The 26,020-nt window shown below is 39.4% G+C and overlaps 1 protein-coding gene across 3 annotated transcripts; it reads left to right on the plus strand.

Annotated features, from left to right (window-relative positions):
• Positions 1 to 335: 335 nt before the first annotated feature.
• On the plus strand, positions 336 to 25,738 carry LOC112866873 (T-cell receptor gamma alternate reading frame protein-like). 3 transcript variants are annotated; one of them, XM_086696992.1, is made up of 5 exons: positions 336 to 677; positions 10,836 to 11,165; positions 12,677 to 12,802; positions 23,270 to 23,317; positions 25,390 to 25,738. In XM_086696992.1, exon 2 carries the CDS (start codon positions 10,836 to 10,838, stop codon positions 11,022 to 11,024), a length of 189 nt encoding a protein of 62 aa, XP_086553118.1. In that variant the 5' UTR covers positions 336 to 677; the 3' UTR covers positions 11,025 to 11,165; positions 12,677 to 12,802; positions 23,270 to 23,317; positions 25,390 to 25,738. The 3 variants fall into 3 exon arrangements, with proteins under 3 accessions (XP_086553118.1, XP_086553119.1, XP_086553116.1); XM_086696993.1 differs by lacking the exon at positions 336 to 677 and adding an exon at positions 2,656 to 3,027; XM_086696990.1 differs by lacking the exon at positions 336 to 677 and adding an exon at positions 3,075 to 3,169.
• The last annotated feature ends 282 nt before the right edge of the window (positions 25,739 to 26,020 follow it).

Consider the following 26,020-nt stretch of genomic DNA (forward strand, 5'->3'; position numbering starts at 1 on the left):
TTTCAGTTACTGAAGTGTATCCTCTTTCAGAAATACAATCCCAAATTGCAACGGAGCAGACCTGGTGGTTGTGAGAACAGAAGGGCTTTTCCTTTGATGTGGTCTCTGAGAGGTTTCACACACTTGAACACCTGGAAATCAAAACCTCTTAATTCTCTGAACACTTTTCCTGGTAATTTAGAAAAGTCATTGGTTGACCACTTGGCCCTGATCTCTTCTTCTTTTTTTCTTTTCTTCTTTCTCTCTTCTTTCTTCCTCCCTGTCTCCTTTCTTTCTTTCTTTCTTTCTTTCTTTCTTTCTTTCTTTCTTTCTTTTTCTTTCTTTTTCTTTCTTTCTTTTCCTTCCTTCTTTTCCTGTCTGTCTTTCTGTCTTTCCTTCCTTCCTTCTTTCCTTTTTTTTTCTCTTATCATTTCCATTTTCCATCAGCATTTTTCTGTGATTACTACTTCCATGGAAAACAGATATTTTTCTAAATTAATCTAAGGAAAACATAAAATATCATATGCCATGAAGACTATAATTCAAGGGCTTCCAAGAGAACTCAGAAGATCAAATTGCCAGGACAAAGTTTTTAAGCTGGTCGTGCCGTGAAGCTTAGCTGAAAGTTTTGTAGAACGTCTGACCAGGCTGGATCAAGATATTTGTAGAATGAAGTAAGCTCATAGTAACTCCCACTGGTAAGTAACTTTGTTCTATTTTGATCTTGTGAATGAAAAACTTATTGATGCTTTTCAGAAGAAAACAATATGGGATCATCCCAGCATATGGACAGCAGTATTCCAGCTCCAGATCACTTTGTATGGAAACAAAACCACTTTGAAAATGGTTTATTCACTTAACCAGTTGGAGGCAGATTGAAATTCTACTTTTAGTAAACACACACAGAAAATAATAGACTCATATTTGAAATTCAAACATCTGTAGGACCGTGTCTGTGAACCATTGTTGTAAGTTATTGGTTCGTGCTGTTTCTCTTGTAGATGGTCTTTTAAGTGAGAAACGCTTTAAGTATCTCTAGTATTAAGAGTGCCCCTTTCTCTAATAACCTGGAAAACCTATATGATTGCTTTTGATCTCATCTTTAACCAAGTACAAACAATTTCACTTCTACAGTAAATGACTGTAGAACATCAATAATGCCACTTCATCTTAATACTCTAGCTTCTGAGGAAGTAGGCTGCGACTAGTCAAAATTTGTCCCATTGTGACTCTTGTGATATTGCCTAGAGATGATCCAGTTTAAAGGCATTTGTGAGCTCAGTAAACCACTTCAGCTCCAGAGTCCATCAGGAGTCTGTCTGCATGGTTTATATCCTTGTTTGTTTCCATTGCCTCAGCAAACATTCACTGAAGACAGTGTCTATGCTGGATGCTTGAGGTCAAAGGGGCTCCCGACACGGTCCCAACACTCAAAAAGCTGGTAGCCTAGTGGATAAGCATTCTAGATTGTGGCTTGACTGGGCCCCAAGTTTTTTGGCTTGTGGCTGACAGAGATACAGACTGTCTTGGGTTCATCGGCTCTTTTCCTTTCTTATTTTATGTAATACTTATTGCTTATAAAATCCACATGTGTCGTTTAGCGGAAAATTGGGATAGACGAGCCAAAAATTATCCCATTAAAGAGAATAATCATATTAGCTAATATTTATTGAGAGCCAGATAACCACACTGACTGGTTTCAGTGCCTTATCTCAGTCCTCAGCAGTCCTATACAGGAGGTCCTTATTCCAGTTTCACAGATGAAAGACTTGAAGCTCAAAGAAGTTGTTATTTGCCTAAAGTCACATGGCAAGTTACTGTGGCAAAGTTTGGGACCCAATAGACACTTGTCCATGCTGAAGAGCATGGTTTAGACCGTTACGTGCTATTAGAAACAGCAAGCTGTATTTTTATTTCTGATTATTTACTCTTCTGAGCCTGACCTCATAAATTGACTCTTTAGTCAAGCGCTTAACTAGTAATAGCTCATAATTTGTATTACTCTTCACACAGAAAACAGTGTTTCTGCTTCTATCATGGCTCTAAAATTGTCTCTCTTCCCCGCCCCACCCCCCAGCCCCCACCAAAGATCCAGTAAGTCATGTTGAATACACGTTCGTTAGATTTTCAAAATGTGATTCTTAGGGTATTGCTATAAAATGACAAGTCCTTTCCACACCATCGCATTCAGTCTTCTTTCCGCATCGGCATCAAGTGCGCCGGAAACACTGACTCCGGCAGGACAGCTGGAGCAGGTGGCCTACATGCAGGACTCGGCCGCATGACCCACAGCTGCTTTTCCGCTCAGGCCGGGACAGCGGCAGAAAGACCAGACCAGACAGGATCCTCTGATGAGCAGCTCAGGACTTTACATCAGTGCCCTGGAAACTCTTAGGGTAATTTCAAGTTCAAAGGAACAGTCTTTCAGCAACAAATTAGTTAAGTGACCATAATTAAGATTTCAGACTCTGTAACAGTTCATCTGGCTACTATCGTGGGAATGGGATTCTGGAAAGAACTGCTTTACAGTCAAACCAGGTCCCTACCCCTCAATACATAGAAACAAACAAACAAGAAAACCAACGTGTTAAAAAATTGAACATTCATTCATTATATATTCAAATATATTATTTCTATTTTTGTTCCTCTTTGAAAATTATAGAGGTAGTACCTGTAAATTACACTCTAGGAAAAGAGCTGATCTGATACATGAAAACCTTATGAAAAGAGATTTAGAAGACTCAGCAAAATGTTGAGAAAAGGTAAAATCATATTCTCTGTGGTGGATGAATAAGATGGAAAGACAGAGAGGGGTCAGTCCATCCATTCTTGCTGGGTTCATATCTAATGTGATTTTGCTTGTGATTCATCTTTGTTAATATTAGCAGGACCAATTTTTATGTGTTTAAATAGTAAAAAATATAGGCGAGATTTTAAAAGAGGCACAAAGGGAGATTTCTGTAAAAGGTTTTCAGACAGTGGGCTATTACGGATGGGGGATCTACAAAAAAAAAAATCCTCCTCCCAAACCTGAGATCTGGATTACAGGTAAATATTCTTTCATTCTTCCGTATAACGTAGGGAGGGGAGGCGGGCGATGCAGGGGCAGCAGGCTAGGTTCTGGTGCCAGCTCAGCATTCTCAGATTCACCCCCAGTTTGGTCACAAATGGCAGCAGGATCCTTGGAGAGGTAGGTGACTGTGTCCCAGTCCTTGGGGGTAGTTGCCGCCTGAGCTTGCGTGGGCGACATTGACAAGGAGCTAACTTGCTAGAGCAACTGGGGGTCCCTGAGGGGTGGGGATGTTAGGTCCCTGTGGGATTTCTGTGCTGAATATGTGTAAAGATATTTGTATTGCTTATTTGATTCCAAAGTAACCAGTAGGAAAGAATGAGCAAAAACTTGATAAACTTGTCATTTTGTCGGAAGGTGATTCTTATCCGGTACCAACACATTTACCTGTGCAGACATAATCAGGAATGTCTTACGCTGGGTTTGTTTCTTTCTAAATTCAGGCTAGTAAATGTATTCATTCTTCATTAGCCTTAGAGAGGAATTTTTTTCCTGGATGAGGGAGAACATCTCACAGGGATTTTTTGAGCCTGCAGCATCTAGTCAAAAAAGTTTTCAAAGAATTTTCACAATGCTGGTAAAAGCATTGGAAAAATGAAGAAAAAATGATATATTATGGTTTCCTTAGTGGTTTTGATCACAGGCATGAATAAATTCATAAACTGAAAAAGAAATTTCCGGTCCTCTTTTTTCCAACTGACTATCTACTCGGTGTAATTGCATCAATCCAATTAAAAAATAGTGACACAGTTATAATTCATGAGGTCCTAAAAATATGTTTTTAGGAGAGAGTGGTGCAGACAAAAATGTGAACTTTGAATCTGAATCTGTCATGTTGTGTATAATTATCCTTCAACCAATAAATTTTGTTTCACTGGTCATTGCTTTCTTAAAATTATAAAAAGAATACATGTCTAAAATGAAAAAAATTGGAAAAGAGAAAAAATAAAGAAAAAATTGAAATCTCATAGCAACACTTATTACTGTTAACATTTGCTATATTTCCATTCATTCGTTCTGTCAACGTAACAACTATTTCAAGTGGATGTGGTTAGAACTAAATGAAATTAAATATGGAATTAGCTCCGTATAGGTTGGGACATGGTCAGTAATAAGAAAAAAGCCAATTCTTCAGAATTCCAATTACCACCCACTGCAGTTCTGCATAGAATCAGGAGTACAGAAAAAATGTATTAGTTACAATCTAGTCTATAGGACACTTAAAACAAATGGTCAGATTTCCAGAATACTTTTAATTTCTAAGACTCACCGTTCAAATCATTGTAAAAATGATTAGAATGTAATAAGCATTACTTCAAATATTGCCAACCTGAGTATAAGATGATCTTTAATTTTTCAGTACAAATACTTGGATGTAAAAAGAGGGGGGGATTTGCAACTCGATCATACAAACTTACAATGACATAGATGCAAAATGAAATATTCATTTATAATATTTTATACCTTTATTGGGTTATACCCACAAATTAAAAAGTGTATCTTTTTTTATAATATGAGTTGAGAGATCTGTTTTTTGTGCCCTCACATTTCATCCAAAATTTTGTTCAGGGCCTCAACATGCATCTACTCCAGAGCAAATTTCTGAGTCATCACAGGATTGGAGTGTCTGTTTTGGGATCTCCTTATGATGATGTCACTGGATATTTTATTGGAAGAGACAATTGCCTATTTATGAAATAAAAGAAAACTATTTATTTCATTTATGCAGTCATATATTTATGCAATGTAAGCATAAAGTATAGAGACTTTAGTTCCAAGTACTATTTACCAAACCTAATAGTAAACTTCTTTATTGTCTTTTACCAGTGTTATCTCTAAAACTAGCAGAAATTGAGTTTATTTCAGGCTGATATCTTGCCAAGTAGTACTGTTTCATCAAAGTAGAATATTGGAAGAAGCTCTTTTAATATGAGAGGTTGCCCCAGACTGAAACATAAGGCAACCCCTGTTTTGTGAGGGATGATGTTGGGAATGGAAGATTCACCTTATTCTGTGGAGTCTCAGTGTGTTTGAATATCACGTGTTTTGTGTCTCTATCACGGAGTGGGATTAGCAAACATCTTCTCCCGTTTTTCATGTCACCTTCGGGTAGACCATCCTAAACTATCAAGCTCTGGGGCAGAAGAAAAATCAAGCTCTAATGCACAAACTGTTTCTCATATACTTACACTGCTTATTTCCAGAATCTATTCGAGAAGACCTAAAATAAAATATAGTTAGGCCATGAAATAAAAATAAAAGATCAAAAGCACTAAAGAAAACAGAGGAAAAATGGTCCATGGTTATCTAGCAAGAAACACAGGGTAAACTTTTATGTTCAAAGGTAGGAGAAAAATGTGATGGAGTACATACTTTTTATTAACTGGTAAAATGAGGCACCACAAACTTTCAAATATGTTGTGTCTTTCCACCACAAAATGAGAAAAGTACTTCAGTGCATGAGTCCTGTAGGGGGAATATGAAGTGAAATAGTGGGCATTGCTTTCCATATCCATTTTATAAAATGGAAGAAATGGTCTTCAAACAAATGCATTAGATGCTACAACTGCATCATCACTGTGGGCGCCATGACATTTAATGTCATTCACAGATGGTGACCTTCAGCAGACATAGGCAGGTGACAGCCTAGGGATCTAACGTGACAATAGGAGGTTTGGAGGACCGGGCAACCAGCCATTGATCTGGTCATTTGGCCATGAAGGCCCACTGTGGGAGATTCAAGCCAAACTTTGGGCATGATCTGGAAGGAAGTCAGTTTGAGGTAGAAATTTCTGGTGAAAGCTTGGAATGCACATAGATTATGCCAGTGGTGGGAAAAGAGTCATTTGCTTTGGACCACACAGTGAAGCATTTCCATGAACTGACCCCATATTACTAGGCTTTAGCCAATGTTCCCTTTGACTTTTTGAACACTGGAAATGCAGTGGACAAGACAAGTGATTGCCTATTAACTGGTGTGTCAAAGTTACATTTCCAGTGGTGATGGCTTAGTGAATTCCAGACATAGCAGAGCAACCTGGGGTGCAAATGAAGGAATGAGTCTCCATGTTTCATTGGCATAGATCTAATTGGCATCCCCAAATATTGTCTTCCCATTAGTAAGGGAAGGTTTGATTAAAATGTGTTGGAGCACACAATCAACACAAACAATTGTTATTAATAATGGTAGCAATTATAATCTCCCCGTGCCATAGCAGGTTTGATCATATCGCTTTCCAGATCTTGTTTCTTTTTTTTTTTTTTTTTATTAAAAAATTTTTTTTTTCAACGTTTATTTATTTTTGGGACAGAGAGAGACAGAGCATGAACGGGGGAGGGGCATAGAGAGAGGGAGACACAGAATCGGAAACAGGCTCCAGGCTCTGAGCCATCAGCCCAGAGCCTGACGCGGGGCTCGAACTCACGGACCGCGAGATCGTGACCTGGCTGAAGTCGGACACTTAACTGACTGCGCCACCCAGGCGCCCCTCTTGTTTCATATTCGACTCGCTTCAGCACCTGGTGGAGTGTTGAACTGATCCACACTAACATCATCATTTTAAAATAAACAAAGTAGCAAAGATTTTAATTTACTTGATTTGTTCATCCACAGAACTTGTTATAACCAAAATGAATCAGGGGGCACCTGGGTGGTCCAGTCAGGTAAGCATCTAACTTGGCTCAGGTCATGATTTCATTGTTTGTGAGTTCAAGCCCCAATTGGACTCTCTACTGTCAACTTGGAGCCAGCTTTGGATCCTCTGTCTCCCTCTTTCTCTGCCCCTCCCCTGTTCATGGGCTCTCTTTCTCTCTCTCTTTCTCAAAAATAAATAAACATTAAACAAACAAATAAAAAACCCCAAATGAATCAGAATCTGAATCCTGGTCTCTTCAAGTGGAGGCCATCATAGTTCACTGAATTCAAAGAACTCAGAGAAGATAAATCCACTAAAGATTTGATATGGGTGGAATCACTGTGAAATTATTTTATTCTATTTTTAAGGTTTATTTATTTATTTTGAGAGAGAGTGGGGAAGGGATAGAGAGCAAGGGAGAATGAGAATCCCAAGCAGGCTCTGCACTGTCAGGGCAAAGCCCGACGTGGGGCTTAATCCCATGACCTGAATCGAAATCAAGAGTCCGACGCTTAACTAACTGAGCTACCAGGTACCCCTATGGAATTATTTTGTAAAACTTTTTAGTGATGGAACAACATTTGTTTTCATAGGTAAGTAACAGAAGATGGCAATTTTTTCAAGATAAAAGAAAGAAGGCAAGAAACAATCAAATTGGAATAATATTTAAGAATGTTTAGAAAAAAGAGGATTGGGATGGGGCTTAGATGTGGAAATCTTAGGAGAGATTTTAATATCAATTCTTATGGTAAAGGTCAGCATAGACAACATTGTGCAAATACTGTAATAGCGTCTGACTTTGTGTCCATGTGGACTATAATAAAATGCTCACATACAACATGTGTAATTGTCATGAAAGCCCATTTGGCCCAAGAATGAAGTTGATCATGGGGCGCCTGGGTGGCGCAGTCAGTTAAGTGTCCGACTTCAACCAGGTCACGATCTTGCGGTCCGTGAGTTCGAGCCCCGCGCCAGGCTCTGGGCTGATGGCTCAGAGCCTGGAGCCTGTTTCCGATTCTGTGTCTCCCTCTCTCTGCCCCTCCCCCGTTCATGCTCTGTCTCTCTCTGTCCCAAAAATAAATAAACGTTGAAAAAAAATTTTTTTTAAAAGAATGAAGTTGATCATGTTAGGTAAGTTTTGTGAGTTGACACATTTCCTTTTCTGATGGTGAAATGTTGCTGTCGGAGAGCTTGGGCTTTGGACTCCGGCTGACCTAGAGGTCTGTTTCCACCACTTGCTGCATATGTGAACTTGGGTGACTATCTTCTGGCCTCAGTTTCCTAATCCATAAGATGGGATAACAATATGTATTTAGAAGGGGTAGACCAGAATTAAATGAGACTGTGAGTAAAATATTTGGCACATTGTCTGTGAGACATGTGCCAATAGGTACGAGATAGAGGTTGCCCCATTTTGAACCTAAAGGGAGAATTGTATCCAGTATGGAGGATGGTCTGTAGCCAATCATCCTGACAGAGAAGAAATTTGCCAGGGGCCCCAGCTGTACATTTTATTGCTCCAATGGAAATTTAGCTTAGCATCCACCAATACATGAAAGACTTGAATTTAGAGGTGTTTGTGTCTTTTTAGTGGACTTTTTCCTCTTTTAGCAACAAAAATGAAATTAAGACGTATTTTTTTTGTATTTTTGTAGTTGTTTTATATACGTTAAATTTACCCTTTACCTTAATTGGTATCATCTCTAACACAAACAAGTGTGGGCCTCATGCTTGTATTTATTAGAAAAACAATTAAAGATTGAAAACTATTAAATTAAAAAATTAAAATTAAAAAAATTAAAAAAAATTAAAAACTATTAAATTAAAAAACTATTAAATTAAAAAAAATAATTAGAATGTACTGAGAAATAGAGTTACAGTATGTACTTCTTTTTTCTAATATATGAAATTTATTGTCAAATTGGTTTCCATACAACACCCAGTGCTCATCCCAAAAGGTGCCCTCCTCAATACCCATCACCCACCCTCCCCTCCCTCCCACCCCCCATCAACCCACAGTTTGTTCTCAGTTTTTAAGAGTCTCTTATGCTTTGGCTCTTTCTACAGTTTGTACTTTTAAATACTTAGAAATGTCATCAATTTGAAATTCATATTTGCATATGAAATATGTATAATTATTTAATAAAAGAATAATGAGAAGACTAAAATAGAGAAAGTTTGAATCAATATTAATATAAAGGTTTGAAATAACACACTGATATGTGGTGGGTATTTGGTAAATTTATATAGAATTCGTATAGCTTCATCTTCACAAAATACGTACAACATAGGCAACTCACCTGAACTCTTTTGATTATGAATGTATATAAATGTATTGGACAAGTTTATTTATTGTGCAAACTAGTTTCTATTTTATGCATCATGACAATGATTTTGGCCACAAAAAACACTGTTAGTAAGTTTAAAAAAGAATGTTGAAAGAAAAGACATGTCATACAATTATGGAAAATATGAGCACTAACCATATATAATCAAGTACACTATTTAAGGCTCAATTAACTATCACATTGATAACGTTATGGAAGTTCAAGATTCCTTCTATCCTGAAAAGAATGAAACTTCAAGAATCTAGCTCAGGAAAAGGGAAAGGAGGTAAGCGTCATGTCTTACCATCCAGAAATTTTCTTAACTATGATTATCAGAAGTATTCCTAAAGAGCCCAAAGTTCCTGTTATGAAAACTGGAATCTTTAATGTACTGACTGAAGGCGAAAATCATGACAATATCATGTACAATTAGAAATTAATCTTTTTTAGATTCAAAGGGGCACATGCACCCCAATGTTTATAGCATCATTACTGACAATAGCTTTTAAACTATGGAGAGAGCCCAAAAGTCCATTGACTGATGAAAAATAAAGATGTGGTATATATATATATATATATATATATATATATATATATAGTAATAATATAATTTTTTCTAAATATTCTTAAATATCATTCGTGTATATATATATATATATATATATATATATAATCAAATATCACTCAGCCATCAAAAACAATGAAATCTTTCCATTTGCAATGAAGTGGATGGAACTAGAATATATTCTGCTAAGCGAAATAAGTCAATCAGAAGAAGACAAATACCATATGATTTCATGCATATGTGGAATTTAAGAAACAAAACAGATGAACATATGGGAAGGGGGTAGAGAAAGAGGGAAACAAACCACAAAAGACTCAATGATAGAGAACAAAATGCAAGTTGATGGAGGGAGGTGGGTGGGAGATGGGCTAGATATGCCCTTGAGAACTATGATGTTTTGTTATATGTTTTGACATCATGTCTGCAGGAAACTCTGGAACCATAATCTGTTAACATTACACCAGTCACATATAACTGTATTCAGCAGGTGAAATCAAAGAAAATTGTGGGTATGACAAGTTCAGCAGGTTTGTAGGACAGATCCAAATTTGGGGTAGATGCTAAGCATTGAAGTATGGTGTCTTTTTAGTCATGTGTCAACTTCTAATGAAATTCCAATATAAAATGTGCCTTTAGTGAACATTTTCTAAAGCAAAACAAAATCGAGACCATCACATTACTTGATAAGGTTAGTATAAGACCATTTCTGAAAATAATAATTATTTAATAGAAGTTTTGGGAATAGTGCCACACTGTTTCTAAATTCAAGGCACTGTAAATAATTTGGTAGTGCAGCTTTAAACACTGTCCTACTCAAAATCTTGGATTGGTTCAAACGTAAGAGCAAGATGATCTACAAAATCAGAAATCAAGGAGAAGAACTTCAGTATCAGAAGCGGGTATGGGATCTGATTTGAAGCTAAAAGTTCAACTTGATAGACTGTGAAGTATGCACGAAAATGGATTCTCATTCAAACAAATGACAGTGTATTGTTTTTAAAAAATTCCAAGTTTTAAACCAGGCTATGCCACTTAGTAGTTACGACTTTGGGCAAGTTACATGACTGCTTGAACCTCTTTTCCCAAGGAAAGTAAGAAAATAAGTACCTCATAACCCATTGTGGATGAAAAGCCCTGGTAAGCACTAATCCTATGGCAACTTTCCTTTCCTTATACTCTGTTCAGGGCTGCTTCCAAACCACGCAATGTTTGCATTTCTCTAATAATAGTTTTCGTTGCTATTCCATTTTCCTCCACAGATGAACGTCCTGTTGAGAACATTTCCCCAAAGCCTACAATTTTTCTTCCTTCAATTGCTGAAAGAAAACTCCATAAGACTGGAACATATCTTTGTCTTCTTGAGGACTTTTTCCCTGGTGTTATCGAGATATATTGGAAAGAAAAGAATGGCAAAACAATTCTGGAATCCCAGCAGGGAAACACCATGAAAACTAAGGACAAATATATGAAATACACCTGGCTGACCGTGAGTGAAGAGTCAATGGGTAAAGAACACAAATGTGTTGTCAAACATGATAGTAATAAAGGAGGGGTTGATCAAGAGATTCTTTTTCCTTCAATAGACAAAGGTACGTACATATAAACATGAATATAACCTCCCAGAACCCCCTTTTTAAAATGAGAATAGCCCACCTTTTCTGTCAAGTCTTAATGGGAAATAAACAAAAAGAAATGTTTCTTTAATAGTGTTGCCTTTAACGGAGGCACAAATATTTCACTATTACCCCATAGAATTAAAATAGTATGGGCTTTGGAACATACAAAGAAAAAGAAAAATTCACTTAGCCTTTCTTGCCTCACTTTCATCATCTGAAATATGAAGGTCATAATGATGTTTCTGAGGATCACTCTATGGATTAAATGAAACAGTACACATGAAACTACCTAACAACATTGCCCACCATAAATACTCAAAAGGAAAGTCCACTTTAGATAATCTTACTTGATAAGTAAATAAGAACAATTATACATCTTTCAGGAACGTTCTACTCAGTAGTCAAAGTCCCTCTCACTTCAATCTGATCTACTCAAAGTATAACCCAGAAACGTGAGTTATAGGTGACAAAATGCTGCTCATTTGACAAAGCCAGATCGCAGCTCAACAAATAATAGTAATTTGGCTGCTGAGGTTTTAGTATGGTCTTGGGATTTTTAGATTTGAATTTTATATCCCACCATTAGGTGAAACTTGGAAAGTAAGATTGGGTGAAGCTAACGCGTACAAACATTCTCCCATTGTCCACAATGGATGTATTTCTACCACTGGGAAATGCTGCCCAGCAAACACTTCCTGCCGTCCGAGCGTGCACCAGGCCTGGGAGGGAGGCGGGACGGACCACTGTCCCCAGGAGGACCACTACATTAAAGTGAATATCCAGGGTCACTCGTGATCCAGTCATGGTATCTCAAAGGAGTCCCATTTTCCAGAAGCTGGACATATTTAGACAGTGTGGGCAGAGTTGAATGTGCTCTGGCCCAGCTGTGATCCAGTAACTCTGTAGACTCAGAAGTCAAGTCCTGAGCATGGACATGACAGACCAGAGCCCCAGAAAGGAACCAGTTTGTGCTTTCCCTGTGGTTAGGCAGGCACTTTTTCAGCAGTGGGTAACAAGCACATAACAGGACATGTGAAGAGCTTTCTGTATACGAGTCTCAATTTCTGAAGTCAGTCTTCATCTTCTTGGGTCTGTTGAAAAGAAAACCACAGACCCCAAATGGTAACACTTAACCTAAGGCCCCAAATCACTAAAACAAGACTTCATACCTAACCCAAGTGCAATCTCAACCCCCAGAGCAGTAACATTTAATCAGTGAATATGGGAATTTCCTGGTCAGCACTATGAAGGTTCCCAGTTGACCCCTTTCCCCCTTAGGAGAGTTACATTGCCTAGAAAAATGGATTCCTTGCTAATATTTTCCTTTTCTGCACTCCCTGCGCTATTGTTAAAATCTTCTATTCCCTGTGGTCCTTTGGAGCTCCCCTCTACTTGCTAGATCAGATGCTGCCTGATTCATAAATTGATTAATACAGCCATTAGCTCTTTAACATTTACTTGGTTGAATTTTTGTTATTTAACAGATTTGGTGTCGGTGATGGGATCTGAAATGGACTTCCAGGGGCGATCAGAGACAAGGAGACAGCCAGGGGAGGTAACTGTGAGCCCCTTGAGTTCACTGTCCTCCTCATCATTTTTAAGGGCTGTAGGTGAGTTCCTGTTGGTTCTGAGATTCAATCTCTTTGCATTCAGACTCCTGATCTAATTGGCTTTCCTTTACAATGTGGGTCAGCTTGGGCTGGCAGAGGGTTACTGTCAGAGCCCAGTTGAGCTGGCCTTTTTGTCTGGACCCCACTTGAACTGGCATGTTTGCCCAGAGCCCAAGTGAACTGGCAGGTAGGATCTGTCCAGAGCCAAGGCCCCAAACTTTCTGACCACAGTTTCTTGGATGGAAACTTCCGCAAGTTTCCAGGAGAATTATTGATGGTGTACAAAGAGTCTTCTTGTGGCCAGAAGCCAGTGACATCTCTTGGTTACTGTGCATACGCTAAGGTACACATAATTATTTTTCTTGCTTCTTATAGATAAAGGCTACTGCTGACAGGGATCAGAGACTGAAAAACCCACAAAATTGATGGGCACAATAAGGACTGTTAGACAAAAAAAGACCGTGAGGCAATTAAAGACTATTAGAATGTTCACCACCTCAAGAACATGCCCTTGATAGTATAACTTGGTCAGGGAATAGATTGGACTGGCACCAGTTCACCCATCCACCTCAAGAAAATTTCTGTGCAAAGAGCTATACTTTAAAACACGTGGAATCCCCAATTCCAGGACACATCACTTTTGGGTATTAGTTCTGCTCTGAGAAGCCCAAAGTCTTAGCTATTGGGATCCTTACATGCTAAAGGGTCAAGTGCAAGCACCTTCCTGTATACCCGCTTATTTTATGTCTAAAAACTGTAGTCCCAGAAGTTACAGATGTCTAGCAAAAATGGCAAAATCTTACTAAGCTTGCCTTGTGTCCTGAGGAACTAGCTTGATAACCATAAGTTGGAGACCCCAAAACAAAGCCAGACAGAAATGTAGCTACACCTCACTTGTGCAGACATACGGCTGGACTGAAGTGTGGGTTAACTCCATTCAAGGCTAGGGTCCTATGGATCTGCTGCCAGCCCTCAGGGCAATTACAGTCTAGAAATACGATAGCGGGGAATTTTCCAATTAGGGATAAGATCATGTAAGAACTACATTTAAAAGCAAAATTTCTCAAATTAAATAAAATAGGACACTTCTGTTAATGAGCAAGCAGAAGCCTCTAAAAGATTTAAAATTCCAAGGTGGTTTCAATGAAACATTCTTTGGAGAAGGCTAGTGAGAAATTAAAGACAGAAGAGGTACTAAAACAAAAAGCTGTCAGACTGACCTAATTCCTCCTCTGCTCTTTGCTCCCTTGAGCAGTCATTCAAGCGTGAATTGGCTTTCCTCTCCGAAAAGACTACTCAGTCATATTAATGGCCTTACGGACACCCCCGTATCTACCTTCAGAGGAGGGTCCCCAAATGAGGCCCTCCCAGAGTTGAGAAACTGGGTGACTTTCTGACACACTGTTACACTAATTCCCTTAAAGAGCCGAGTGGAAATTCTGATAAATACCAAGGTCTGCTGAAGGGTCCTGGGAAAACTGGCAGAACCAGGAAAGGGCGGGAAGTCTTAGCAGAATCAGTTCTCCTTCTGAATCTCTGCCCACATGCCTGGTCCGGAGAGGATAACAAAATTTCCTATTGTCCCACCCTTTCCAAATCCACACCCGTTGCTTATGGATCCTTCCTCTCCCAGAGACAGCCGTTGCCTCCTTGCTGGCGTCATCCTGAATCACTGCTCTTAGCTCTCTGCCTGCCTGGGATGTGCGGCTGTGGGTTCCCTTCCTCTGGCTGTCATTGTCGGTGATCCTGGATCTGGGGAGGGTAATATCCTTAGATAATATTCATCTTACACCCAAGGGGGGTTATTCCGTCTGCCAGAAATACTTAAAACTGTGCACCCAGAGGGAAGGAAGCAAATTGAGGCTCATGTGCTTGGATAGGTTGGATCAAACTATGTTGTCATTTCACGAAAATCCAAGTTTTGAGACATTGAGAGCAGCTGTCCTGACAAATGTGAACAGAACTAGAAACGCAGCTGAATTCAGAGCTCCCCTGTCCCTTCACCCACCCCCAAACTTCTCCTAGTTCCAGAAAAAGGCTTATAGATGATTGATTTTAGGAAAGCAAAGTCCTTCTTGGAGGAACCTGCATTCTTCCTCTGTCCTCAAAGTGATCTATCTTGTCGCATCTTTGAAAAGTAAACACAGCCCACTGGGGCGCCTGGGTGGCGCAGTCGGTTAAGCGTCCGACTTCAGCCAGGTCACGATCTCGCGGTCCGTGAGTTCGAGCCCCGCGTCAGGCTCTGGGCTGATGGCTCGGAGCCTGGAGCCTGTTTCCGATTCTGTGTCTCCCTCTCTCTCTGCCCCTCCCCCGTTCATGCTCTGTCTCTCTCTGTCCCAAATATAAATAAACATTGAAAAAAAAATTAAAAAAAAAAAAGTAAACACAGCCCACAAATTCTTGGGACTGAGGGAAACTAAGGGAAAGAGGCCTTAAAAAAAAATACAAACTGCTAAAGGGTTCTTGTGCCTAAACCCTGGCTCAGTGTCCTTCGTAATTCCAGGGAGGCACCTGGGTGGTTCAGTCAGTTAAGTGTCAGACTCTTGATTTTGGCTCAGGTCATGTCATGGTTCTTGGGATCGAACTCTGCATCCGGCTCCGTGCTGACTGCACGGACCCTGTTTGGGATTCTCAGTCTCCCCCTCTCTCTCTGCGCCTTCTCTGCTCTCTCTCCAAATAAAAAAAATAAACATTACAAAAAATTCCAGGGACAAATACAAATCTTAACATTTTCTCCATAAACGCCAGTGACTCTAAGGTCTTTGCAGTGATCTGTGTGTCCATAAATATACGTCATCAATGTGAGATCTTTTCCTCTCCGGATGGTGTCTCAGAAAGATAAAAACTAACCCAAATGCGTTTGAACTTCATATGATCTGGGCAAATATCCAGTTGTTGGTTTAAGTAAAATAGACATGTCTTCAGAATTAGCAGCGCTAAAATTAAATTATTTCACGTGCCTTGGTTTACATAAGTAGAGTTGATCTCTTACAAAATATTAAAGAAAATAGGTTGAGAGAATGACAGACTTCGTTGTCTCATAAAGTTTTTATGGGTAATTTCAGCAAAAGTGCTAAGAACCAGTAAATTGAATAGATATTTTAAAAATATGTATTTCATTTTAAAAATGAAAAATGTTAAATATATTTTTAAATAGTTTCCCAAATCTTTTTGGTAAACTAAATCCTTCAAATTTTACAGTGTTGGCTCAAGTGTAAAAGTAAATTACATTCATTAAATATCTAGATCTTATCTAGATCATTTCCAAGTAAGAGAAAATGCTAAATTATTAGTTAATGAACATAGGTTTACCAACTTTTGGTTTCCTTATTGCAGAGAAACTGAAAATATACATGGACCTATTCGTAAATGTATTTTGTGCTTTACTGGAAGACTGTTTTATGAAGAAATACACATTTCTAGAACTTTTGAAATGTGTACATTAATTTGCCAATCTAAGAATGCTGGTTAACAGTTCACAATTGCTTACATATTAGCTTTCATTAAAAATGAAAGTTTGTAAGAGTTCAGAATTTTAATAAATGTAATTAAGACCACTGAAAATAATAACGGAAACAACTCTGAATGCAAGGAAAGTAAAATGTGTGTTTTTAGTAAGAAAATGTATGAGGAAGGGAAATGTATTTTTTGAGGTATAAAAAAGGACTTTGTCCTAAGGCAAGGCCAGTCATCTAAAGAGGGTAAACTCAGGACAAATTCTGAATTTAAAAGAGAAACTTGTAAAGATTTGTAAAAATGGGATGATTGGGAGCGCCTGGGTGGCTCAGTTGGTTAAGCATCTGACTCTTGATTTTGGCCCAGGTCACGATCTCACGGTCTTGGGATTGAGCCCCATGTCAGGCATGGCAACTGGCTCTGTGCTGGGTGTGCTGCCTTCTTGAGATTCTCTTTCTCTCTCTCTCTCTCTCTCTCTCTCTCTCTCTCTCTCTTTGCCTATCTCCTGCTCATTCTCTCTCTCTCAAAAAGAAAGAAAAAAAGAAAGGAAGGAAGGAAGGAAGGAAGGAAAGAAAGAAGGAAGAAAAAAAAGGAAAGGAAAAGAAAGGAAAGAAAGGGAAAGGAAAGAAAAGGAAAGAAAAGAGAAAAGAAAAGAAAAGAAAAGAAGAAAGAAAGGGGGGATGTTTGAAAAGGAAAGTTATGTGTGGTCAGGACTAAAATTGGAATGAAGAATTTTCAAATCAAAAATAAGCAGGTGCAGCATTAGATTTGCTTTTCTTTATGTCAAAAGGACAAAGGGTTTTGTGGGTCTGTTTCTTTTCTTTGGAGTTTTGGTCTTCTTAGTCTCATTAACTGGGAACATTCCAAAGGATTTGCTAAACTAATTGGGTATATTTGATAAGCTAAATTACCAGGAATCATTGTCAAATAAAAATTCATACTAGATGTTCTTTATGTTGTGTTTGTAAGATTGTGGCACATGTAGTTAAAGTCCATTCTGGTTCCACAAAAAAAATGGCCCCTCATTGCCAGACGTTTGCTATCCTGATGTTCTTATAACATGGCAGCAGTCTGCTTCTGAATCAGGGCATTTAAGATTATTCAAATTATAAATAGACATCAGTTGAAAGACTTCTATAATAAAACAAAACTGTTTACTGTCAATGTCTAACCTGTCAGGCCCGTAACCCTGGAAAAATTGTTTTTGTCTCCAGAAGCTTCAGACCTCCTCCCTGGGGACACTTTGAACACCTGCAGCTTCACTTTACGTGCTACCACTTACTGTGGCTTGTTAACATGCGCTTGTTACTGTTTGTACATTTTCTGGAAGGGTTAAAGCCTTTCCCTGCTGAGAGGCTGATGCCCTCACTAGGGCAAAGACAGTGTTGAAAATGGCTATCCCCCTTGGGGCGCGTCTTCTGTGCGCTCCAGGGACCAAGGCTCCTACTTCACCAGGCAAATCATAGGCGCCTTCAGGAAAACCTTGTCCACTTCTTGGAAAGCTCTCAGTGTACAATCTTCTGCTGATCCTTGTGTCTCATGCTAGTCAGACCAGCTACTGTCTCCAATGTCTTATGCTCAAGCCGGTCATCAACAGGTTACAGAAGCTTTCCTGAATCGTAATTAAAAGGATCCTGTCGGTCACAGTTTACAGCCTGATGATTAGGTATTTTAGACACATCATCAGAGTAAGAGAGCCACTGAACTCCAGTAGAAGAGGGACCTTACCGAGTGCTCCTGCTATAACACTCAGGTGCACATCACACAGCTACAGAAGTCTCCACCTGTCACTGGGTCTTACACAGACACTGGACATCTCTGAGTCAAACTGAAAGAAAGTGATGTAGCTGACATGCAGGTAGGGTGTTTTTGCCCAAGACAATGGATCAAGATCTCACACTTCAACCAAATGTGAAACCTTTTCGCCTTCTTTTCTTTCCAACGAACGGCCTGGAAAGATAACTCCCTCATCTGTATCTCCCAGGTCACAGCCAAGGGGGGTGAACTCTGGAATTGAGAGCAGCCTTTTATTTCCGGCTGGGAGAAAATCTAACACTGGTCTTAACTTTTCTCAAGCTAAATAAGACATCTCATTGGTTGACGTCCCTCAATTTATATCCTGAGTTAGAAGGGACCTCCCAGGAAGCTTTCACGACCAGGATTCACTCCTTTGGCTGGGCCTTACTTCCCTGGTCAGGGATCATTGTAAGGGAGATGTGATCAAGTCCTTCTGTTTCATTCTGAAAATTGGTGCAGAATCTCTTACTAAAGCAATGGCTGCCCAACAAAAATCCTTAGACTCTGGCCAAAGTAATTCTTGAAAATAAGATAGCCCTTGATGATCTCTTAGCTGAGCAAGGCTGGGTCTGTGCTGTAGCCAACACTGCCTGCTATTCCCGGATTAACACTTCTGGGGAAGTTAAAAGTCAATGGCATTCGATCCCTGAGCAAGCCACTTGGCCTAAATGAATGATTCCTTCCGCAAGGTCTTTATTACTTATGTGATTTTCATTGCTTTGAGCCTTGGGAAGCATGGCTTCAAATTGCACTCCAAACATGAGGAATTATCCTGTTTATTGTAATCACAATATGCTGTCTGGTGCCTTATGTTCTCTCAAAAGCTTTAAATGCAAGTTCGGAGCTGGTAACCTGCAAACTAATGATCTCTCTAAGATTAGAATGTCAGAAGAAAAAAAGAAAGAAAGAAAGAAACAAAGAGAACAGAATGACCAGCTCAAAAACTGTAAAGTTGAAGTGGTAACCTGTGAACATTCACAGGCCAAAAGGTCAAGACCTGTGAATATCACAAGAGCAACCACAAAAACTGTGAGAACCTCAGAGAGGTTGCTGAGTGCGGTTAATGCCTTCAATTGTGATTCCTCCGTTAAGTTAAACCGGGAGTCTGATCAAAAGGCAGGGCTGTTAAAAAGAAAACCACAGGCTCAAAATGGCCTCACTCAACTTAAGGCCCCAAACCAGTAAACCAAGACTTCATCCCTGCCCAGCTGCAGTTTCAACCCCCAGAAATGTAGCCTTAAACCAGGGAACATGGACATTTCCTGGCTCGCACTAGGGAGTTTACTGATCGACTCTGGTCCCTTTGCCTAAAACAATGTTCTTTGCTAATAATTTCTTTTTCACTCCCTCTCTATGTGAAAAAACTTCCCCACTCCTGCAGCCCTTCCAAGCTCCCCTCTACTTGCTGGATACGATGCTCTCTGATTCATGAATAGATCACTTAACACAGCCAGTTAGGTCTTTAACATTTATTTGGTTGAATTTTTGTTATTTGACAGATTCTTAGTTCGTCCAATGATCAAACTAGGGCCAAACCTTTGCTTTCACCTGGTCGGTGATGAAGAGCGAATGAAATTATCTTGATGACAATCCTTGCTGTTGGAAACATGATATGGATGAATTTTTTCATATATTTATTGCATTTATGTATATTCTTTCCTAAAACTTAACTAAAGTAAGATCACATGGACAGCCATAACTTTTTATGGCTAAGAAACAGGCAGGAACCGGGGCGCCTGGGTGGCGCAGTCGGTTAAGCGTCCGACTTCAGCCAGGTCACGATCTCGCGGTCCGGGAGTTCGAGCCCCGCGTCAGGCTCTGGGCTGATGGCTCAGAGCCTGGAGCCTGTTTCCGATTCTGTGTCTCCCTCTCTCTCTGCCCCTCCCCCGTTCATGCTCTGTCTCTCTCTGTCCCAAAAATAAAATAAAACGTTGAAAAAAAAAAATTAAAAAAAAAAAAAAAAAGAAAGAAACAGGCAGGAACCAAATGAGCAAAGCATAAATTTAACGTAACCACTGGGCTGAAGTGTCCTGTGAGGTTTCAATTTTCTAGTGATCAGAGAAATGTAAAATGTATTTAAAGTTCCATGGTGATGATTACGGTAAGGGAGAAGTAAGGATGAGGACATTTCTGTTAATGCAATTCTAGAAAATTTCTATTGCTGTTTCTTGGAAAGTTTTTGCTTGTTGTTTTTGTTTTTGATTAAAGCTTATATATTTTTTAATTTTTTTTAACGTTTATTATTGAGAGACAGACACAGAGCGTGAGCAGGGGAGGGGTAGCGAGATGGAGGGACACAGAATCTGAAGCAGGCTCAAGGTTCTGAGCTGTCAGCACAGAGCCCGACGTGGGGCTCGAACTCACAAACTGCGAGATCATGACCTGAGCCGAAGTCGGTCGTTTAACCAACTGAGCCACCCAGGTGCCCCAAAGCGTGTATATTTTATATGTATACATACACATGAAAGCACAAAAGAATGAAGTGATTCTGAAGAGAGATTAAACACATCTTGTCCACGTTTTCGACCAACCTGGATTGAGAAAGAGCACCTAGGACACACGCACACAAATTTATTATGAACATTGTTACCTTACTGTCTTTATGTCGATCAATGCAGGGTAACAGATTTTATTTATCTTTTTTTACCTTTTCATTTGAATTTCTGTTAGTTAACATACAGTGTTGCATTAGTTTCAGGTGCACAATATGATGAATAAAATCATTGTATGGAAAAGAAAGAGATTTTTAAAGCACTTTAAAATCAGCTCTTGAGGATTTTTTAACATTTAACATAATTATGCTAACATTTTCCTTCTTGGAGATTTTTCCCAAAGCCTATACCTCAAATCCAGTTTTTTTTAATTTCAAGGTTTTATTTAAATTCTAGTTAGCTAACATATATGGTAAAATTGGCTTCAGGACTAGAATTTAGTGATTCATCACTTACATACAACACCCCGTGCTCATCACAAGTGCACTTTTCAATGCCCGTCACCCATTTCCCCATCCCGCTCCCACCTCCCTCCATCAACCCTCAGTTCTTTCTCTATAGTTGACAGTCCCTTATGGTTTGATGGTTTGCTTCTCTCTCTCTCTCTCTCTCTCTCTCTCTCTCTCTCTTTTCCCTTTCCATACGTTCATCTGTTTTGTTTCTTAAAGTCCAAATATGAGTGAAATCATCTGGTATTTGTCTTTCTCTGACTGACTTATTTCACTTAGTATAAATACACTCTAGTTCCACCCATGTCATTGCAAATGGCAAGATTTCATTCTTTTCGAAGGCTGAGTAATATTCCATTGTGTGTGTGTGTGTGTGTGTGTGTGTGTGTGTGTGTGTATACATCTTCTTTATCCATTTGTCAGTCAATAGACATTTGGGCTCTTTTTCATACTTTGGCTATTGTTGATAGCACTGCTATAAACATTGGGGTGCATGTGCCCCTTCGAATCAGTATTTTTGTGTCCTTTGTCAAACTCATTTTTAAAGAGTGCACCAAAATATGATTGTATGGAGTGCATAAAATTGCATACCAGGACCATGTATGTGTGGACAAGAACACATCAATTAGAAAAAAGACAAACTAGGGGCACCTGGGTAGCTCAGTCAGTTGAGTGACCAATTTTGGCTTAGGTCATGATCTCATGGTCTGTGAGTTAGAGCCCTGCATTGGGCTATATGCTGACAGCTCAGAGCCTGGAGTCTGCTTTGGGTTCTGTGTCTCCCTCTCTCTCTCTGCCTCTCCCCTGCTCACTCTCTGTCTCTGTTTCCCAAAAATAAATGAACATTTTTTAAAAAATTGAAAAAAAAAGATAGACTAAAACAGCCTTTCAACTCTTTGTTCCTCTATCCAATAGTCCCTGATCTTTTTAACAAATTTTGTCCTTGTACATATGTTGTACTTTTTTTTTTAACACTGTAGATAAATACAATCCTCACCTCAGGTTTTATACATCCAGACAGCTATTAATATGATTTGGCCTATCATTCTATCCCTGCAAGGAAGTGCACTGAAATGCTGAACTTCTACAATTAAAAGGTCATTTGCTAAGAGTAATTAAGACACTGGAAGAGATGATGTCGGAGAGTCCACGATGGTGCAGTTATGTTCTGTTTCTCTTTTTTTATAAGTTTATTTATTTATTTTGAAAGAGACAGAGAGCAAGTGGCAGGGGGGTTGGAGAGAGAGAGGGAGAGAGAGAATCCCAAACAGGCTCTGTGCCAAAGTCACGAACGGTGAGATCATGACCTGAGCTGAGACCAAGAGTCGGACACTTAGCCAACTGTGCCACACCGGTGCCCCAGAGTTATGTTCTATTTCTATGGATTGTTTTACAAGATACTTTCCACACACTCTAGCTTATCTAAACCCCCAGAGTGTCCTCTGAGTGCTGGCTCTGCTGGTGACTGGTATGACTGTTAGCAAGTTCCTTACATTCTCTAAACCTTATCTCTTTGTGTGCAACATGGAGTCCTCCATGTTAAGTTCACATCAGTGTCACTGGGGGATCGGATGAGAAAATGCATGTGAACCTTTCATATAGTGCCTGGCACAGTGATAATCACTCAATAGGTATTGACTTTCATCAGCATTGCTGTCACATCCGTAAACACCTCCACTCCAGAAAATTGAGTGCCGGATCTGGGGATAGTGGGGCATGTATGCTTTGAAAGGTAGGGCTGCTTTCTTTCCTTAGACAGGAAATCCACCTAAACCAGACTTCTTCCAACGTGTAAGATTCTACTGTGGTTTCTAGTGTCTACGAATTTACTTTGGTAGCAACACTTCGTGTCAACAGTGGGTGCTGATGACCATATAGCAGCCACTGTTTCTGGTTATTTTTCCATTCAATGAGTATTTACAGAATACCTACTTTGTGGCAGGCATTGTAGCTAGGAGATACAAGCGCAAAAGGAAAACACGATAATCTTAAAAAGGACCCTCTAGTTGTGAGGAAAAAAGATACAAATCCATCATTCATGAACTTCAGCATGTTCATGTGCAGAAATACAACATATGAATTGATCTACTGAATTACATAGAATCAATCCAACCGTTTCTGGAATTTCAGGGCTCATACTTGTAATTCCTCTCTCCTCTCTGTTGACAAATTGCATCTATCTATCCATCCATCCATCCATCCATCCACAATACACACACGTGTCAAATAATGGATATGAACAATGGAATAATACTTACTCTCATTTTTTTTAGATCTCACTGCTATTCACTCTACAGAAGCTTCTCTGAAGGATGAAAATGGTAAGTTTTTCTATATGTTTGCCTTTATGTTATGCTATAGCATTTTTTCCTCCTGATCAACTTACATTTTGAACTTCCCTGGCTTCAGATAGAAATCTCACAATGGCAGGATCTTGCAAAAAGACTGAGTGATATTTTAAGTCAACCCATCATTCCCCAGGAGTCGTCTTCACACAGTACATCCTGGCTTGGGAATGAGAGAACTATAAATTAGGAGTGCAACAAGGGCCTCTGAAGTATTTCAACAATGGATTTCATTCATTTCTGTGGCCTTTGTTTCTAATGACTGAGGACATCAGCTTGCTTCTAGATTTCTTGTTTTGAGTCTTTGCTCTTGCTAGTAGTCAATAACATGAACTAACACAGAGGGGTTATTGTACAGAAGGCATGGTGTGCCCTGGAAGTACATTTTGTCTGATTCTTTTAATACTCGCTATGAAGGATTTTATTACCACTTTACACATTATGGCAATGAGCTGAAATTAATTAAGTCCCTTGCACAATGCCACACAGAGAGATCTGGGTCTTCTACCAAGAGCATCTGAATCAAGAGCTCATACACTTACTCAGTTTTTATTCTTCCTCTAAATCCCAAAGCCAAGGCCTTGAGACAGGTGCACACATGGGGGCGGGGTGGGGGGGTGAGTGCAAGACTTCAAGTGCCACAGACTGACTTTAACTCCAGTCTTTTAATTATTGGTTGCATGAATGTGGGTACATTACTGACATTTTTCTAACCCAAGCAGGGATAACACAAATAACACCTAACTGAGTTACTGAAGACATAAGGTCCCATATGTGGAATGTCTAGTATTGGGTGTCTCATTTAGCTGACACATTGTAAGTACTGGTTTCTGGCCCTTTCTCCCAACATATGTACCAAGAAAGTGATGAGGAGCATTGACTCTAGCCCTGCTGGTCTGCCTTCCATGTCCAATATCAAGGGGCCTCTGGACCCTATGTAACATATTACCTGACTAAGGGTAAGGAGTTATGAGCGTATCACCACTTGAAGTCCCTTCCACACCAAGGGGGAATAATTCTGGAGTTCTTAACTCTAGAGATAAAGCATGTAAAGTAAATTTCCATAGGAACAGACTTGGCCTTGTTCGTTGAGTAGTCAGCCTGTCCCACCATTGTTGTCATTAATTATTTCAACATATATTTCTTTCTAAACTTCAGAGGATAATAAAAGCTATTTTCCTACAATATCATAGCTACAAGGAGACATTCAAGAAAGACAGGTGAATAAGCCATGACCTCCTAAAGTTTCAGAGATTTTGGATTAACCCCTTTCTTTCTTTTTATATAATGTCCTCTTTACAAAAAACTTTCACCCACCCCACTGTGAACACCACCAAATTTCCAAGGATTCCTAGGAATCTCACTGAATGCACAACATGTAATGGCTAATATCCTTCAAAATAAGCAATTCTTCTTTATATTTGTGCTAATCATTTGATGGGTACTTACTGCATGTGGAGATGCGGAATTACAGCATAGCTGAAAATATTGCTTAAATGTCATGTTGCGGGTACCTACTAATGGTATAAGATCAGGCAAATTACTTCTCTGTCTTCAATTTATTCATAAAACGGGAATAAGAATAATAATCTCATAGGTTATTGAAAAGTTAAATAAGATTAACATTTTGCGTGGAAATCTCTCAAAGTCAGTGGTGTTTAGTTTGTGGCCAATGTATATTGGCTGTTATTCTTACTCTGAGACAGAGACGGGGTCAAGAAGCTAAAAGCTATTTATCACCAATGCTTCCCCCCCCCCCCACTGGATCCATTCATTAAAAATGCAACCTTACCATTCATACTTTGGAAAGTTCTAAGTGAATTTTGCAGAGATTGTTGATTGATTTGACCTGCAAGCTGGATTCTGAGTTGTCTTTGTGGTGGTGGTAGTGCTGATGATGGTGTAGATGTTTTTACAACTGGGTTGTATTGGTGTAGGAGAGTCAATTCAACCCAGATCATTGGAAATGTATAATGTGACCCCGCTCCCATTAATAAGTCCTAGCCTTTCAAAAGAGCAGGTGAAATTAATAAATGGTTTCTTTTTAGACGCCCTGCATCTGCATCTCGTGAACAACTCTGCCTACTATACCTACCTCCTGCTCCTCCTCAAGAGCATGGTCTCTTCTGCCATTATCACTGTCAATCTGCTTGGGAAACCCACACTCTTTGGTAATGGGAAGAGTTCCTAACACATGGTGGCACAAAAGGTCCACCTTTTTCCATTGGCTGTTATCCCTAAAAGCCAGTAGGCACCTTCCAGGCATGTCCCCTGGGGCTCTTTAACAAGATGACTTCCTTGAAGCCTTTTAATTTACACACCCTGAGGCCTCTATCTTTGTTAATGAATTCTGCACTGTTTTTCCTAAAAAGAACAAGTAAAATAATCAAGACTCTACTCTTGTCTCTGTATTCTTTCATTTGGTGTCCTCAAACTGAGAGTCCAAGGTAAGAGACAGCATGACAACTGGGCCTAGAAATTCAGCATTGGTTCTAATCATGGTCAATTCCACATTTCTAATTCTTGCCCTGAAAGAGTCTTTATGATGTTTTTTTTGGGGACACTGGCCAGTGAAGGTGTCCAGGTTATTTCTTCTTCAAAGATCAGCAGATTCAGACTCCTTGGTTTAAGACATTCTGGTGGTGACAGTATCACATGTCATGTGACTGGCGGGTGTGT

Source organism: Puma concolor, chromosome A2 (assembly GCF_028749965.1).
Source record: "Puma concolor isolate L17-30 chromosome A2, mPumCon1.1.hap2, whole genome shotgun sequence".
Lineage (NCBI taxonomy): Eukaryota > Metazoa > Chordata > Mammalia > Carnivora > Felidae > Puma > Puma concolor.